This window comes from Manis javanica, chromosome 10, assembly GCF_040802235.1.
Source record: "Manis javanica isolate MJ-LG chromosome 10, MJ_LKY, whole genome shotgun sequence".
Classification (NCBI taxonomy): Eukaryota; Metazoa; Chordata; class Mammalia; order Pholidota; family Manidae; genus Manis; species Manis javanica.
In genome coordinates, this window is record NC_133165.1 from 53,723,438 (window position 1) to 53,738,325 (window position 14,888).

A 14,888-nucleotide genomic window follows, 5' to 3' on the forward strand; every position below is an offset into this window, starting at 1 on the left:
GGTATCTACCAAAGAGAAGTAAAAACATTTCCATACAAAAACTTGTATACAAATGTTCATAGCAGCATTATTCTTAGTAGCCAAAAAGTGGGAACAAACCTCAAACAAAAGTGGTCTATCCATACACTGAAATATTATTCAGCAGCAAAAATGAAGCACTGATACCCATCACAACATAGATGAACCTCAGAAACACTGTACTAAGAGAAATAAGCCAGATGTGGAAGACCATCTACTATACAATTCTGTTTATATGAAATGTCCAGGAAGAAAGGTAAATCTATAGAGATGAGCAGCAGATTAGTCATTGCCTGGAAATAAGAGTGGGAATAAAGAGCGACTGCAATGGCTTCCTAGAGATGTGAGGGGATTACGGAAATGTTCTAAAATTAGATTGGGGTGATGGTTGCACAACTCTGTACATTTGTTTCATTTAAAATGAGTGGATTTGGATGGGAGCCAAGATGGTGGTGTGAGTAGAGCAACGGAAATCTCCTCTCCAAACCACATATATTTTTGAAAATACAACAAAGACAACTCTTCCTAAAAGAGAGACCAGAAGACACAGGACAACAGCCAGACTACATCCACACCTGCGAGAACCCAGCGCCTCGCGAAGGGGGGTGTCGCATGATCAGCTATGGAAGTACATTTTTCTGATAATATTCCTTTCTCTTAAAAAAAAAAAAGCAGTTCCTGTGTGGTGATCTCCAATAAGTTCTTCACAATGGTATAAAGGTCATATCAAAGCGTGGGCAAAGGGTTTGTGTTTATACAGAGGATCAAAGCCTAATTTGGCTACCCAGAAAACGAATTAAGATACGATATGAAGAAGAACTTCCAACATCAACATCCTCTGGAAGAGTCATTCCAGAAGATGATCATCAAAAAACTTCAACAAAGATCCTGGCACTGTTGCAGTTGTAGCTGCATTCATCCCACCGGTTCCTGGACTTGCCATTGGAATGAAGAAGGAGATATCTAAGCTGGCCTGTGCATACAGTAAAACAACAAATTTGCTTGATGCTTGATGCTTGATGCTCAGAATGAACCAGAGAAGTGCAAGTTGCAGTGCTCCAAAATTGTGCGACTATAGACTATCTACTGTTAAAAGAACATATGGGATGTGAACAGTTCCCAGGAATGTGTTGTTTTAATTTGTCTGATTTTTCTCAAACTATTCAAATTCAGTTAGACACTATCCATCATATCATTAATAAGTTTTCACAAATGCCTAGGGTGCCTAACTGGTTTTCTTGGTTTCACTGGATATAGCTGGTAATTGTAGGTCTGCTTTGGTTATGTATCTGTATTCCTATTCTGTTAATGCGTGAACCCAATTTAATTAGTAGTTTGTTAAAACCTATACATGCTTATGTTACTCTACAAGAAGATATGTCAAAGAAATAATCAATCTTCCCATGTTTTCTTCTGTCTGCTACTTCTATACCTTTTCTTCTTCCTTCCTAATTATAACCCTTTAGTAGAATTCATGCCTCATATCGAAAATTACCGAGTATCATAATTCTTCCAAGTGGTGAAGATACCTCAAGACAAATGCTGGGCATAGAAGCCACAGGGAATAAATCTGCAAAGAAGTAAAAAGCTAACCTTTTCAAACAATATTGCTTCTCTCTCACTTACCAACTTTACATTTCCCTGTATGGCCCCGGAAGATGACTGGATAGCCAGAGACTGGTAAGATTCCTCAAGGGAGGAACAACCTAAGACAGGCACAGTCGCAGGGGGGCCATCAGGTGAGAAATTGGGGATCAACAGAGGTGAGGCTTAGAACCTCACCCCCCCCGTTTTGAGAGAAATCTTCTGCATCCGTGGATGTTTTGTTGCCCTTGTCTAGCTTAGATTAATACTTAGTCTATAGGCACAGACCTGATCATCTACATTTGCCCTCTTACAGCACTAAATTATGTTTTCTACCTTTATCTTGCATCTACCTACCACTTCAGCATTTTATTAAAAGTAAAAATAATAATAATAATAATAAGGGAGAAATGTGGGATTCGCATATAAATCAAGTATAAAAATCAAATGAATAATCATATCTGACTTGATTGTTTATAGTTCGTGATGCGTGATCAAAACCGAAAGTTTCTGTGATATCACTGCCCTTGCACTGTTCACCATGTAAGAACTTATTCACTATGTAAGAACTTGTTCACCATGTAAGAACTTGTTTGTTATGCTTCAGAAGATTGGAGACTGATGAGAATTAGGCTTGGGGTTGATGAATGATTGTGCATTGAGTCCCCTATACAGAATTTTATTGGTGTTAACCATTTGATCAATAAATATGAGAGATGCCATCTCAAAAAAAAAAAAAGAAAAAAATGAGTGGATTTGTTGAAATCATTTTTTTAATTGTGAGAAAATAATACATAACAAAGTTTACCAACTTAACTACTTAATGTACAATTCTGTACTGTTAGGTGTGTTCATGTTGCATGACCCATCTCCAGAACCCTTCTCATCTTGCAAAACTGAAACTCGAGCCCTTAAATGTTAAAGTCTATCTCCACCCCCTACAGTCCCTTACAACCACCACTACACTTTCTGTCTCTATTATAGGTACCTCTGTAAGTGGATCCTACAGTATTTGTCTTTTTGTGACTGGCTTTTTTCACTTTGCACAGTGTCCTCAGAGTTCACTCATGTGGTAACATGAGACAGGAGTTCCTTTTTAAGGCTGAATAATACTCGACTGTGTGGACAGACCACATTTTATCCATTCAACCATGACAGACACTTGGTAAAATGAGTGGATTTTATGGTATGTAAATTATACTCCAATAAAGCTGTCTTTTAAAAAACTCTATTTAAATATCCTTTATATAAATATACTTTATATATTGCTAAGTATATATTTCTAATAGACTTTAAGGTCACTTCCATTTCTTTATATTTCAAACATTGCATTTAATGTCTTTCTTCAGAGTTCCTTGTACACAAGGGCTTTTCCAGCCATCGTACAGAGTTAGAAGTGAAATTTCTAGGTTATAGAGTATGTGTATTTTTTATTTTATGAGGTTATGCCAAATTTCTCTCCAGAAGGGTGGTGCCAATTATACACTAGAACATGTACATTCCCTTCTCCATAGCTTTGTGCATTCCTCATATTGCCACATTTTTACATTTTTAATGATCTGTGCAATTGAACATCTTTTGATTTGCTTTTGGCTCTCTGGGGTTCCCCTTTTTCGAACTTCCTGATCATATCCTTTGTTTGTTTTTCTATTTCATATTTCTACTGTGGCATTCTCTTGTGTTCTTATTGATATATAGGAATCCCTTAGAGTCTGGATACTAAGCTGTTATATATGTTGAAAGCATGAGGAACAGATTAGTGGATAAATAGCCAAGTCAACTAAAGGCAGAGATCAATAGGAGATGGAAAGTGCCTGGACTAGGAAATTAACAGGGCTTTGAGATAGTCTGAGATCAGGGCCACTGTGATATTATTGCTGTTATTCTGTATGTGCTTACAATAGGGCATAATAATAATAATAATAATAATAATAATAATAATAATAATAATAATGTTACTTATAGAGCACTTGCTATGTGCCAGGTGCAGTGCTAAACAATTTCCCACATAATCTTGATGCTTGATGCTCAGAATGAACCAGTGAGGTAGATATTATTATGTCTCTTTTATGTCTGAGAAAACTGAGACTCAGGGAGATGCGGCCATTCACGTAAGTAGCCTAGCTGAGACTCTAGCCCAGCTCTACCTGATTCTAATACCTTTTTTCAGTTTTTAAAAAAATTTTATGTAACAATATCTATGCATAAAGAACCAAATAATATCAAAATACCCCTTGCTGTTAACTACATTATGAATTCTTATATAATCAGAGTCCAAAAATTATTTGTTGAATGGATGAACCAAAGAATCATCACCAAAGACACACATCCACAAGATTTAGCAGCTGAATTCTGGTGTCAGGGGAGGGAAAGTGTTCCTACCCACAGCAGTCTGAAGACAGATGAAGAAGCTCACAAAGAGAATCCCAAGCACATAGGGAAATGTAAGCAAGGCTTTTCACTGAAGTAGTGTTTAGAGTACTGAGAAATCTGAAATGTATATGTCCAGCAACAGATGATCACCCAATATATCAAGATGAAAGCCCATGACCACCAAGAAAGCCCACATGGTTGTTCCAAATGGTATAAGAAAACATGTTCCTGATACAGTGCTAAGTAGAAAAAGCAAGTTACAAACAATGGATGTAATATTAAAAACAGCATTAAAATGTAGTAAATATGTAAATATGAGCATATGTCAATTTAAAAAAGCCCACAAAGATATTAAACATTTTAACAGAGCTAGGATTATGACTGATGTGGTGTTTGTTTTCATTTTTTCCTTATTGCTAGTTTCTAATTTTTCTACAATGAACAAGTATCACTTGTATAATAACAATTCTTTCTTATCTCTAAAAAAATAAAGGGCAAAACCTAAGAGTCCTTTAAAGGAGCTGGAGTCCAAAGCAAAGGATCTCAAGGCCATGTGAGGCGGGATCAGCCGGTGGATCCAGGGTGAGTTAACTCAGCACAGGTGGGAGGAGAGCGCCCAGCCTGCAAGGGCACTGGGAACAAGGCTTGTACACAGCCCTGGGGTGTGCACAGGTGGGTTTCAGCCTCCACCACTTGGGCCAAGAGCCCATTTCCTGGAGTGGTTAAGAGCTGAGGCTGACAGCTGGAAGGCCTGGCTGGTATCCCGGCTCTGCCACTGACTGACTCAGTGGCTTTGTGGATGCAAGTAAGTTGTTCAATTTTTCTAGACTGCAGTTTCCACGTTTAAAAACTTAACAACTAATACTATTGACTGGAAGCCCTACAGATAACAGTTGATAAACACACATTTTGTATGTTAAATATATTTTAAACTATTTTTACAATAAGTAAGTTAGAGAAATGAAAAGATTTTTTCAAGTTGTTGAAAATCTCCAAAAATTTTTCCAATATATTTGATAACAAAAAGATCTGCACTTAAGTGGGCCCATAAAGTTCAAACCAGTATTGTTCAAGCGTCAACTGAAGCTGTGTTTGTTCCCAAGGGCGTGGTAAGAGGGGTGCTTCAGCTTGCTTTGATGGGCCTGAGGCAGGGTGACAGACAGCAAACAGCTGAAAAATGCACACCAGAAACTCATAGGGGACAGCACAGGTCGCCAGTTGGGGAGAACTGCCCGGTCAGACTACAGAAATAAGAAATCATTGTTGTTTTAAGCCATGAAGTTTTCAGGTAGTTTATCATACAACACAGCAATCAGGTAACTGATAGATTTTTCTGCCAGTAGAAAATAAAACTTTCTAAGCATTTCAGTTCAGCATAGTAAAGGGGAACCATCGAATGTGATGACAAGGGGGCACTGGACCCAGCAGGGGTGAGAGCCCCTGCCCTGATCATTTCTGCCACTGCTCTTAGAATAAAACCCACACTCTTTACTGGCCTGCGTGATATGGCTGCTGCAGAGAAATTTTGCTAAGCTCTCCTTCCAACTCATTTGTCCTTCCCTTTCAGCCATGCTGGCCTCCTTTTTGTCCCTGGAATAGTACTGATTTGGCAGTACTGGGTCATTAAGGAAACTTAAGAAGAGTTGTACCAGAGGATTTCTATGCCAGAGTGCTGTGCACTAGAGAGATGAATGGTGAAAAGATGGAGGGGAGGTGATTTACTCAGTATGTCAGTAAAAATGCAGGAGGAAGACAACCACCTGAGGGGGTGGCAAAGGTCAAATGGATGGGCTTGAGAATGTCATTTGTTATAACTTCTATTTTTTTATGATTACAAAAGTAATTCATGGTAATTAAAAAAATTTTAAATATTACTCAATTAGTGGAATATAATATAGTAGAGCAAGGCCACAAAGCTGTCATCGCTCTCCCAACTTACATGTGATTTTTTTTTGTTCATTGTATAACAGACTTAGATACTGTTATCTGTACTCATTTACCTTTGGCTTGGTCAGCATACTGCATACATCAGTGTACAACACACAGGAAATGCCTGTTCAATATCTATTGTCAGCCACAGAGGTACTTTCACCAGCTATTTGCACAAGGTAATCATTTTCCATTCTTTTTCTTTCACAGAGCGTATTTGTTTAACACAATATAAAATACTTTTAGCACCCAGCTAATTTCAGAGCAAAACTAAAAGGCCCACTGACTTCACTTATAGTCACTTTAATGCCATACAGATGTCACTAAAATCTTCCCTATGACCTTTTCACATAGGTGAAAACAAGTATCTGGAGAAAGAGTTAAATACATATATTTCACTCCTTAAATTCACCTAATGAAATGCACAGGGTCTTCTAATTCTAAGACTGAGATAATTCATGGAAATTATTCATTTAATTTCCCACTTGTATAATCTCCTCCAAAAATTAAGGATTAAAGAAATATCTGCTTATTAAATAAATTGAATTTTATTATGAGCATTTAAAAGATTTAAATATCTAATGATACACAAACTATGTGATTAGGATCTTTATGAACTCTGTCAGAGTTCAATTAATAACATTTGCCATATGTAAAGGAATTGAATTATTAATGAATCAAAATCAAAATCATCAAGCTTGCACAGCTTGCCCCGGGCAGAGTCATGTTGGCAGCAAAGTCTGCCTGATTCTGGAGGCAGGGTTCTGAACCCCTGGACCATGTACCATAGCCTGACTCACTCATGTATGTGCGTGCACACACACACACATGCACATGTAGTTGCCCAAGTGCTCTATGACATAGTGGTTAGGCATCAATTCTTGCTGTCTCTCTTTCTCTCTCTGCTTTATGCCCTCTGGTTTTTCTTGGAGTGTCAGGATACTTTCCTTTCCTTGGTACTCACAGGATATCTAAATAAAGGGCTCTGCCCCCAGAGGCCTGCGGGAGGGCCTAGCCTGGGTGGTTTTTCCAGACCTGCCTATCTTTTCACTCCTCTTCTCCAGAGCCTCCAGGCCCATCTTTCATATCAGAACCCAGCCTCAGCTTTCAGCAAGCTATTAGACTGACCAGCAGCTTGGCCTAGTGATTGAACTGCTAGACTCAGGAATCAGACTGTCTGATTTGAGTGTTGCTCTGCCACTTACTACTTGTTCCCTTGAACTTGTTGGTTAACCTTGGTGCTACAGAACCCTTATCAGTAAGATGGTGATAAGAGTACTCACACTGGAGGACTGCTGGGAGGATTAAATGAGTTCCTGCAGGTAAAGGGTTTAGAACAGTGTCTGGCACAAAGTGAAGGCTCTAAACATGTTAGAAACTAGTATTCTTGAATTCTAGCTCTGTTCAACTCTTTGCATCTCCATCGACTGGGAGGCCTCTTCAATTTCAGATGTGCTCCTTACTCAGTGCTGGCTCCAGGGGACCCGGAAGACCTAGGCAGCCTCCCCTGCATTCTACCTCCCTCCAGAGGGGGTAAATCCATACACTGTTCTTAGCTCCTCTTTACCAGGTACGTTTACTTTACAAGGTACAGTTAATAAATTATCTCCTGCATTTAACAGCTAGGGCAAACTGACAAGTACTCCCATAACTTAACTGCTGTCTTAAAAGTAGGCCCTGACTTTTAAGGAACCATGTTCATCCAACAAATATCTAGTGGGTCCCTAGCATGTTCTAGGTACTGCTGGGGCTATGTCACAGAACAGGACAGAAAATAAAGCAAGGAAACGTAACTAGAAGTCAGCATTCTAAGGGCAAAATCAAATCAGCAATTATTCTTGGGTGACCTAATATATAAACGCTGTCTCAAAATACAATTTGAATGGCCCCAATAAACAATGAACTACACTGCTGATTAAGAGCCATTTGGATTCAAGTTCCACTGCGGCTGACAGATAAGAATGCTCCAGTTATATAATTTTGGCTGGAGGCCGGTTATCGTTCAGTTTAAGCATCTATTTCCAATGACAGGATATGAGGAACAGCTGCATTGAGAAAATGCAAATCTATTGTACAGATCTGGAAAAAGGAGTTCCACAGGGGTCTGACTAATGTTGATGTAATTTTCAAGCCTTCAAAAACGACCCACAAAAGACCGAGTGACCAAGGGGAATCAGATTTAATCAAGGAATCCTAAATCGAGAAAGGAAAGAAGTTAATGGTAATTCACCCACCTTGCCTATTTGTAGCATTCAAACTATGGAGCTTCCTAGCAAAGCCTGAGGAAGGAAGGGTAGGAAGCGAACCATTCCATGTTGCCTTAGAGCATCACTAAATATTTCCCCTCATCCTCCCAGCAATAGGAGCCCCCCTTCCATCCCTTTAAAAGTAAGGAAACTGAGGCTCATGGATTATTTAGGACCCCGCTGTGAGGAAGATTTTGGACTCCAGTGTGCCTGGCTGACTTTGAAATTTATCAATTCTTGCAATTGTAAGAACCTATGCTTTATAAATTCCTCGATTATTCATTATAGCATTTAAACTTTAATGCTCCATTCCAGCACCCTGCAGCATGTGATGCTTAGACCATTTTCATTTAGTCCCAGGGCAGCTCATCTGTGGGATGTCAAAGATGAAATATGAGTTGGCACAAGGATGCCTCATTAATCTCTAATACAAATAGAAATTTCGGATTCTTTCAAAGCATTTTATCATTTCCCGGAGGAGGGAATCTGTGTCTAGATCCCTCGTTACAAAATTATTTATGGGCAGACATTAGATATGCATCCCTCAATGTGAAATCTTAATTACTGCCCTCTTAGCTGATTTTTGTGCCCTCTGAAGGGGTATAAATTAGAAGAGTAACAGCTGAATAAATCAGAATGAAGCTGCACAATTGAATACAGCTGCACTAAGATCCAGACATGAATTCCCAGCATCTAGATCCACTCTTGCTGTTTCTCCACATGCCTTCTTATTTCAGAGGAGCAAAGAACAAATACAAAGGGGAGAAAAAAATTAAAACGACCTTAGTTCACCATTATCCTTCAGCTACTGAAGGCTCTGGTACTAGTCTGTGGTTTTCTTGAGGATGGGGCCTTATCTCCTCCTTCTGGGTCCCTCCTCAGAGCACTCCCCCATCATCAGCACAGTAGGGCTTAATGTTTTTGAATGTAACTGAACTTGGGTGACTTAATCTATTTGCAGATGTCCCTTACACACATTCAAAAAAGGTTGTTCCACTGTGCCCATTTCATTGTTTAACCATTGTATTCCTTCCTTTGTTAGGCTAATGAAAGGCAGGGCACGTTGCATGCACTCTGGCCAATAGCAAAATTAAAAAGAAAAATTCCTGAAATGTGACTTGCGAGAGGGTCTGGGCCCCTTCATTTAGAAGCAGGACCAGCAGGCAGACAGAAAAGCCACCAGCAGGCCAGGCTGGGCAACAGGAGGGCCAGGCTGAGGGCTCTGCTTTCCAGCCCCTGGCCTCACTACTGTTCCAGCCACCGCACCTTGCACCTGTTTAATGCCACAGGGAAGAGGGGAAGGTCAATCCCAAATAGGGGACAAGAATTAATTCCTCAGGGGAAGCCAAATGAGGAAATGAAAAATACACAAGGATTAGAAGCCATGTAAGGCAAGTAACAATCTGTTCTCCAGAAAAAGCTATGAATGAAAATGATCAGTATTTCCTGGAGCTATTTAGAGGATGTCCAACAAGTCCCATTTTGGGGGAGGGATGAAGGGCTCTAGGACCATCTGGGCTTTGGTGGATGATGTGCTCCATAGCTTACTAGCTAGGTGAACTTAGGGAATGTTCAACTCCTCTGAGTTCCAGGGGCATCCTCTGTAAAAAGGGATCTGGCTGAGAGGATGATAGGAAGAATGAAATGATACAAGTCATCTAAAGCACTTCGACCAGTGCCAATGTATGGACAACTACTCAGGGCAACAGCCTCTCTGACCAGGAATACTCTTACTGTTATAGCAGCGGTCAAACCACAGGGGAGAGCAGAGCTGTGACCTGGGCTGGAGAGTCAGGACCTAAAGTGCTGACGTTTACTTTACCAGCTCCTTCTGGTTACAGTCTCCTTCAGCAGAATGCCTTATTGTGTTAATGAAAATGGACATCTAAACACTGTGGTTCTTCCTGGTTCAATCAGAACAACCAGTCTGTACCGCACGTCGCACAGACAGCTGGCTTCAGGGTGATAATAAGCAGTATCTGCTGAGTGCTCACTGTGTGCCAGGCCTCTCCCAAAGCAAGTGACATGCATGGCATTTGGCATGATGTAGAGCAGGGGGAGGCCAGAGGCAAAGGTCAATCCAAAGCTAGATAAGAGGCCAGGACAGCTTTCATCTGCACATGCAAGAAACAGGAGCAGGAGACTCAAGACACTTGGTAGATGCCACCTGCCTGGGAGAAGGGTGGCAAGGAGGCCAAGCAAGGCAGAAAACCTCTCCAGTGCACAGCAGCCAGACAGATGGCTGCGCAGTGGCTGGAGTTAGGTAAGTAAGCAAACATAGACTTTCCCTCTCAGCGGGATCATTCTGAGGACAACCACTGGATAGTGCTGAGATAGTGAGCTACCATCTGAAGAAAATGGATTACTGCACATTTGGAAATAAAGAAACCCTCCAAAGCAACTAACCTCAAAACATTTTCCTTTCTTTGCTTGGTGAAGCAGGCTAGCCATTCCAGGGAGCAGCACTGGAAAAATGAACATTTCCAAATATTCTTTGGGGGGACCTAAAACAAACAAGACAACCCCCACTGAAAATCCCTAGTGGCCCAAGTTAATCTGGGAGAATCATTTGCTTCAGAACCAAAAAAAGGTACTGTCCATGAAATAACATGACCTTAAATGTTACATTTTCCTTCAGAGAGCTGAGCCGAGCTCTATTATTAAAGGAACTTAAAATATCCCTGTGAGCCTCTGCAGTCTGGTGAGGATGTAGGCCAAGCTCTGCACACGGCCAGAGCCAGAGGCACAGCAAGGAGGCCAGAGTGGTTGGAGGGAAACAGGCAAGTGGAGCGTGGTAGGAAGAGAGGCCAGAGAGGAACAGGGTGGGGGTACAGTGTGCAGGGCCTTGCAGCCGAGTGGTGGTGGTGGCGGTGGCTGCCAAGGCCCAAAGCGCATGAGCAGAGAGAACAGAACAGAGCAGCAAGCAAGGGCCTGGCACTGGGCACAGCCCGAGGAACTGGGGCTCAGGGAGGAAGGTGTCAAGAGCCTACACCTCTGGTTAAACGCTGGCAGCATGACATTTTCTTCCATTTCTTAGGTGTTTCTCCCTTTGTATTTAATGTAGAATCAAAGTACATTTGTTGTTATTTATCATCTTTATTACATTTCACCCTTAAAGACCAATCAGTGAATAAATGGTACTTCTCTTAAAAATTAAAATTAAAACAAGAACACATTCTTTCTTATGGGATCACCCTAAGGTCTCTCTGTGTACTCCATCCCCACCCTGTGGTTTTGCTATGTTACAAGCTCCAAAACTTAAAAGAAGAAATCTTACTTCCTTACTTACATGTTTTTGGATTAACTGTTTCAGATTTAACTCGAGGACAGGGAGCAGGTGAGCCCACAGCCGAACGAGGAACTGCATAAAGGCGTTCTGTGTCAACACTGGTTTCCCTGAGTGGTGAAACCTGGTCGGGGGTGGGGGAGAGAATCAGTGCATATGAATAGTTTACACAATTGTATTTTCTTTCATAATCTAGAAAAGGATAAAATTCTGTATCAGCCTTTAGGTTCAAGGGGCATAATGAGCACAAATCTTTGTCTCTATTCCCTCCTGAGAAACCTATAAATGGCAACCCAGAAATAAACCCCTAATAGAGAAAAGAGGAGGGGGAGCATCAGTGGACGGGAGATTTGCAGACATTTCCAAAAGAAACAGAGATGAAGCCTGTTGCCCTGTAAGAGAGGAGGGAAATGGCAGCCCAGGATCCATGAGAGGAAACTGCCCCAGAGGATGGGCTTCACCATCTACAGAATTATAAAGGGCTTCGATGCTCAGGGCTCAACCACTCTGAGGGTGGGAATGAGAAAGGCAATGACAACAGGAGGGAAAGGGGCTGGGGCTCTGCTAGCTGAGTGTCCACACCCCCCTCCTCCCACTCCTGCTCTCTTCAATATATAAAAGCTATGGCCACACCAGCATTGTATATCCAGCTCTCCCTCCTTCCCAGTGACTCTTCTAGAAGCAAATTAAACTACTCAGTGTGCCATGCTGGTAGCCAAAAGGAACAACAAAGACTTCACCATTGATTTGGAGGCTCCCTGCCCACTGATCCTGAAGTAAAGTCTCCCAGTGGACAGTCATTCCCCTTGAGCTCCCCATCAGTGCTTCTCCTCAGAGAGACCAGAAAACAAGCCCACATGTACAACAGAAGAAAACCATACCAGCTATGTAGAAAAATCCACTCAGGCCCCCCATTTAAATTTTGGATAAACCAAGCTCCATACACAGATAAAGAACATCAACAGCATAAAAGGCAATGAGAAAGACCTATAAAGAACAGCTGACCCTGGAAGAAGCATGAATAATTCAGGGACGGAAACAGTAATTAGTATCTGCAGAGAATTTGAAAGAGCATCCATAAAGCAAGAACAGGGTGCTATGAAAAAAGAATCATCACAGGTCTAGAAAGTTCTAGACACAAGAATCACTAACAGTGGCAGCTGCAGTAATGTACCAAAAGTCTAATGACAGGTTTTGGTCCCTTTACTGTGACCCTGTGTGAGTCCTTGAGTCTCTCAGAGCCCTGCTTTTTTTAAACTTCATGAAGTCCCTATTTTACTCCAAGATTACTGTCTCAGGGCCTCCCTTCCTGGCCGCCCTGTCCTTGGTCCTCTTTCTTTGACACAGTGTTCATCTTGCCCATCTTGGCATGACTGGAGAAATCCACTCTGTCTGCAACTGTCCCTAACATAGGTGTGGTGTCAGCTCCACTGTAAAGGTCTTCTCATCCAGGATGCCATCTGAGCCCCCAGAGGCCCTGTGATTTATACAAGGGTTATCTGTTCCATTTAAAAGATGTAGAAACTGAGGCTCAAAGAGGTTATGTGATGCCCTTTAAGCCACACCCTGGGTAGGAGAGCCAGGACTGGCCCAAATTCCAGCGCCTCCCCTTTCCCACCTCCTGACTCAGCGCACTGTCTGATATTCACCGGCCATCAGTGCTGTTCCCAGGTCAGAGCCTTTCATTTAGGCTGAAGCAGGGGTGATACTCACAGTAATCATAGCTGCTTGTTTGACTTTATATTCCTCTGGAAAGGGAGGCAGCTCAGCTTCATACTCTAAAGGGAATGGAGAGGGAAAAAAAATCCTCAATTCCATACTCCATTGCAGTTTGTGATGTAATTTCCTTTCTCTGAATAAACACTCACGAAGTTTATTTTGGTTGGTGGTTTACAGAAATCAAAATCAACTGGCCATTACAGGTTAATAATTAATGTGAACTGCCTTATTTCAGAAGGACAAGAGACAACTGTTCTCTTGCAGGAAAAGTCAAGCAAGGCTTTATCTAAGTTTAAGCCTCTTTTCCCAAAGGTGCAACATTAGATTTTGCCCTCAAATTATGATAACTACAAGAATAAAAGGAGGAGGAGAATGGATAGGAGGCTAAGGGAAGGCACCAGTAGCATACAGGGAGGGAAGGGGAGAAAAGGGAGAAGAGGGGACTGTGGTGGAAGAGTAGAATGAAAAAGCAGCAGCCCCTTGCAGCCATGGGGATGGGCGTAAGGTTAAGAGCACCCGACCAGGCTACATGGCTGCAGGGCAATCCCGTAACTCTTGCTACTCAGAGTACTGCCAGAGAACCAGCTGCAGCAGAACCCCAGGCCCTGGACCTGGACTGCATCAGCATTTTAATGAGATCCCTGATGACTTTAAGCACAAAATATCTGGAGAAGTCCTGCTGTAAACTCCAGGCTGCGCATCAGAATTGCCAGGGAGTTTCTTGAAAATACTAACGTCTGGGCCCAACCCTAGAAATTCTGACTCAATGGATCTGGGGCAGGAGCCTGGGAATCAGTATTTTTTAAGGTTCTCCAGATGATCCTAATGTGTAGTGAGATGGGGAACTATTTCCGGCTTTCAAGATTGATCATGGTCAACCTGTTGAAAGCCTAATGCAAAAAGCACTCCCACAAGCTCTATAGGGTAACAATTACTGCTGAGAGAGGGGCAGAAATGCTTGTGGACTATATACATTAGTTACATCCCTAAAGGAAAGACTGCTGAAAATATTTCTGAAAAGGTTGTTTTCAAGGCAATCGTATAGTTGCTTTGCAGCAATAAGGAAAACAAAATTTCTGGGCAAGATGATATTAATGGAATACAACTGTGTTGGACACAAATTTTATTCAATTACCTAGTTTCTTACCAGGTAGTAGGACATCTCTCAACCTTTTTTTTTTTAACTCCTAGGTATCAGGCTGAGGATACGTCCAACAGGCTGCAGGTTACAAGCAATTCTGATTGCCTATACTAAGTATATTCATCTTCTATTGCTGTGTAACAATTACCACAAAATTAGCAACTTAACACAGATTTATTATCTCACAGCTCCTGCGAATCAGGAGTCCGAGTGTGGGTCAGGGTGTCATCAAGCTGAAATCAATGTTGGCCATGGCTGTGATCTCATCTGAAGGTTGGGATCTTCTTCCAAGCTCACTGGTTGTTGGCAGGATCCAGATTTTTTTGTAATTTTTGTATCTGAAGCCCCCACTTTCTTTCTGGTTGTTGATGAGGACTGCTCTCGGCAGCTAGAGGCCACCCTCCAGTTCTTGTGATGGACAGTACACATGTGGTCATTCGTCACTTCAAAGCAAGCAGGTGTCTTACTTGCTTTCATCTCTCTGACTTGTTTTAAGGGTTAACCTGATTAAGTCAGGACCACCTACAATAATTTACCTAATTTAAAGACAATTGATTACAGACTTTAATTTTGTCTAGAAAATCCCTTGACA

General features: G+C 41.6%; 1 protein-coding gene across 7 annotated transcripts in view; it reads right to left on the reverse strand.

Annotated features, from left to right (window-relative positions):
• The window catches only part of IQCK (IQ motif containing K), a 112,679-nt gene that overhangs the window by 87,990 nt on the left and 9,801 nt on the right, over nt 1–14,888 (reverse strand). For all 7 annotated transcript variants that reach the window (XR_012122298.1, XR_012122297.1, XR_012122296.1 and 4 more), the window contains exons 2-4: nt 13,150–13,214; nt 11,440–11,560; nt 10,557–10,654 (exon numbers count right to left, since the gene is read on the reverse strand). Coding sequence is in view for 4 of the 7 variants with exons in the window: in XM_017650190.3 (XP_017505679.1) it covers nt 10,557–10,654; nt 11,440–11,560; nt 13,150–13,214 (284 nt within the window). In the remaining 3 variants the exon portion in view is untranslated. The remainder of the gene's footprint in view (nt 1–10,556; nt 10,655–11,439; nt 11,561–13,149; nt 13,215–14,888) is intronic.